We start from the raw sequence: 4,204 nt of genomic DNA, 5'->3' as shown, positions 1-4,204 counted from the left end.
ACGCATCACTGTCAGAAGACGCCCTTCCTGCTGGTGGGAACGCAGGTGGACCTTCGCGACGACATGGGCATGCTAGAGAAGTTGGCCAAGAACAAGCAGCGGCCGCTCACGCAGGAGCAGGGCGAAAAGCTCGCTCGGGAATTACGAGCAGTCAAGTATGTGGAGTGCTCGGCCCTGACTCAGGTTGGTTGGACTTTTTGTTTAGACAGATTTCAATACACCGAAACATTTTTTTACACGGTGGATACGTTCCGCTCAGTACCGTGTAAAAATGTGTACAAAGAAATCCTTGCATAAAAATTGATTTAAGATTTAAAAAAAAAGAAAACTATTTGTTGTACCTTAATTTTTTTCTTCATGACACCAAAATACTTTTCTTTATTTATTTTATAGAAATGTACAGTCAAGAATGATTAAATTACATAATAAAGATAAGGTAGAAAGACAGACAAGCGAATTTTCAAAATAATAATCATGCATATTGTATATTTAAAAATGTTATATTTATAAATATCATATTTAAAAAATTCGTAACAATGATTATTCACTACCACTATTATATATTATACGCCAAGTACGTAAAAGAGCGATGTAGGGCATTCCAATAACGAATAGTGTAATTATATTACTATTACGTACTGTTAAATTTATGTTTAAAATCTTTTTTTAACATAATTTTTCCAGTGTACGAGGTGTGTTCAGAAAATGATGGGAATTTTAAAATTTCGCAGGTTTGGAGAGTCTGATTGTCAATTTTTTTATTATTATGTTGGTATACATGCCCCTGAAGTATGCCAAAATTGTCAGCTGTATTTACTTTGTCTGTGGCAGCTGTAAAGGGAAGATGTGTTCGGCGTGCTCGGCGATTTTTGTCTTGGCGATCCAGAATGCCTCCACTGGGACGATTGAGCCTTAGTTTCGACGTCATATCCGTAAACCCATGTTTTGTCACCTGTTATAACACATTTCAGTAATTCTGTATCGCGTTGACTTCATTTAGTGATACTTTAACAACTCGCCGCTGTTTTTATTCGAAATTAAAAAATTTGGCTGCCACACATTGCATACCCAATACACTTGAAAAAAATTCATGGCATGAGCCAATCTAAAAGTAAACGGGTTTTTCAAATAACTTTTATAATTAGTTTTGGTATTTTTTCAATCGGTAAAATATTTTTTTTAAGCGCACCACCCCATCCGATTGAATTGGGCTAATGCAAATTGAATTGATTTTAATTTTTTGATGGTTAATATATTCCTTAATTTAATAAATACATACATAAGTTTGCTCATTCTATTTACAATATTATTTATTTGCTCCTTTCATTTTATATCTTTATCAATTATAATGCCTAAATATTTAATGCTAATTTTTTCAGTGATTTGAAGGCAATTATCATCATGAAACTGAAATCCTTCATTGCATTTTGTAGTGTGGATACAAATATTTATAGGAGGTATAACTTGTTCTTTCAATGTAAAAGTGATGTAATATGTTTTTTCAGTATTTAGAGACAAAATATTGTCATCGAATCATTCTTTTAATTTTTTTGTTATCCATATTCGATTGTAAATTTACCAAGTCTCATGAAGATCCCCTTATAATGAGTACGATATCATCAGCATATGAAATTATATCACCATTCATATTGTGTATATTATTACGGTTATTACTCTAAGGTGCTACCACTAATGATTGATGAAAATAATGCCGATTTATTTTTTTATCTTTTGACTTTCAGAAAGGACTTAAAAACGTGTTTGATGAAGCAATTCTAGCCGCTCTTCAACCACCGGATCCAGTTAAGCCAAAGAGGTGCCTCATTCTGTAAATGACAAGTCATTATCATTCAAGTATCTAAATGCAGCTTTTTCTACTGTAACATGTATTCCGCGTTGTGAAATATAGCATTTTAAAATTTGTGCCGAGTTCGCCTTAAAAAATATTACATACCTGCACTTTTATACGCCGTATATACTTGTATAATATTAACTAAGCTGTTTTAAAATTTTTTATACCAAGTAATAAAACGTTTTTGATTTAACTGTTTTTAGGATTATGAGGTATAATGAAGTACATATAATATAATTTATTTAATATTAGTCTAACAATGTTCCTTGTGCAATTCATTATACATTTTTTGTTGAAGTGATTTTCTTTACATCTATTAAGATAATTTTTTTTAAGTCATATCAAATTAATAAGTATTTTGGGCTAAAAACCAAATTTGTTGATTAATTTATGTTATATTTAATTAATCTCAAAATATTTAAATTTTTTAAGTATAATTATATTAACAGGATCAAATCTGGTTTTTATGATGGTCAGGTGCTTTTTTCAATATACCCGTCTGTTCGTTCCAAAACATGTAGTATGTTTTACCAAAAAGTTGAAAAATTTGTTAATTTTTGTAGCTTCAAAACATGTGTTCATTTATTTAACGATCAGACAAATATATTGAGATTTTTTGAAAGGGAATATTGTAAAAGTTATATGATTTCAATTCTTATGATTATTTTTTTAAACATGAGTCACATTTAACACTCAGAATACTAGCGACCGGAAATCATACAATTTAAACACACATCACCACGCCTACTCAATTGTATCGCATAATTGTGCACTACTAATGTGCAATGTTCAGCGCTATCTGGCGGGTGTTTTACTAACCAAAATCGTATACACATTATGGTACCTAGCGACCCGCCTAGCGGGTGTTTTAGTAACTAAAATCGTGTTGCGTGAAGTCAGCTTCAGGGTGTTTTTAGTAAGGAATGTACCATGCGAAGTTTTAGCGAGGTGTTAATTGTGGTAATCATGAATACCACCTTAACATCTAGGTACCGTTTGACAATACATTAAAATTTTATGATAAAATCTTATGTTTGTGTTTTTGATTTTATACGTGACGATATTACTAACAATTTTCTATGTATTTTAATTCAATTAATTTTTAACATTTCGGTGTAGGTACACAAGTCTTAATTTACAATATAACCGCAAAATTAGCCATCGAATTGCCTTTTCCAATATTATTGTTTTTTATTATCACACATAACAAACTTATTAGGTTGGTACTTCGAATTTACACCTTGGGGCTATCTTCATACACATAAAGTTCGCTAATTTCCTAAAACATCTATAACGACATATTTCACGACAGTGGGCCTTCCCTTAGGAAAGCACTTTCTAACATTTAATTTTTCTTTTTACATTTTGTTATATTATTTTAATAACATAATTATCTACTGTAATTTGTGATTTATTATTGTATTTAGAATGAATTGGGTCTTTTTCTGTAATGTTCTAAATATCTGAATAAATAAATAAATGAAATAAATGAAATAAATGAAATAACGTTGAGTGACATTACAAGTAAAAAGTAAAGTGGGGATTTCCAGACGTTTTTTCATTGGATTCATGCATATGGATTCATATCATAACTGAATTATTTCGCTTTCGACCGTAGTTGATGGTTTGAAGGACACTTATGTTGCTGACTGTTTTTAATAGGAACACAAAATCTCCTACTGTATAATTACCTCAGTTTTGCGAAGGCTATACCTGTCTTTTCACCACCAATGTCTTTTGAACTGACAGCTAAAGCTGCCATTTCCTCAATGAAACACGATTTTGACGGATATGGTCAGCGTAACCGTGAACATGTTTAGACCCTAAATCATTAATAGTCGCGTAAAAATAATATAAAATATAAAAATAGTGTGTACAACGCTGATTTTTTTTAAAGGACTGATTCATTATATTACAAATCTAAGTAAACACGCAAAATGATATCGTCGCTGTACAGCCAAAAGTCGCTAACTCAAAAAACATCATTTTGAGAAATCGCAATTCGAAAGTTTGGAGACCTATGAAAAAATTTTTTTTTGTGTTTTAGAGATTTAACATTTTCAAACAAACCATCACGCCGTTTCCCCGTAAGTGTAGGCAGAGAGGATAAAACACCACATCACTCTATCTTTGCATACAGATCTCGCCTCCTCTACACTCATACATCTTCTCGTGCGCGCGCGCCGATCATTCCGACTTTTAACTTGTCCATCTTTAAGTATGTGATTTGATCATGCCATGTCTTTCTCGGTCCTCATCTATTTCTGCATCCATCAACATTCGCACTGTAAATATTCTTAGCTGTTCTTTCGCTATCCATTCGCTCTACATGTCCAAACCAATGCAGAGCTC

The 4,204-nt window shown here is 32.0% G+C and overlaps 1 protein-coding gene across 1 annotated transcript; it reads left to right on the top strand.

Moving 5' to 3' along the window:
- Positions 1 to 6: 6 nt before the first annotated feature.
- Positions 7 to 2,045, top strand: LOC148272282 (cdc42 homolog). Its single transcript, XM_088240253.1, has 2 exons — positions 7 to 183; positions 1,743 to 2,045. Exons 1-2 carry the CDS (start codon positions 64 to 66, stop codon positions 1,830 to 1,832), a joined length of 210 nt encoding a protein of 69 aa, XP_088096379.1. The 5' UTR covers positions 7 to 63; the 3' UTR covers positions 1,833 to 2,045.
- The last annotated feature ends 2,159 nt before the right edge of the window (positions 2,046 to 4,204 follow it).

Source organism: Micrasema longulum, unplaced genomic scaffold (assembly GCF_059751315.1).
Source record: "Micrasema longulum isolate JH-2025_06_02 unplaced genomic scaffold, ASM5975131v1 h1tg002398l, whole genome shotgun sequence".
Classification (NCBI taxonomy): domain Eukaryota; kingdom Metazoa; phylum Arthropoda; class Insecta; order Trichoptera; family Brachycentridae; genus Micrasema; species Micrasema longulum.
The sequence above is the reverse complement of the archived record's forward strand: the minus strand, read 5'-3'. Positions and strand labels throughout refer to the sequence as shown.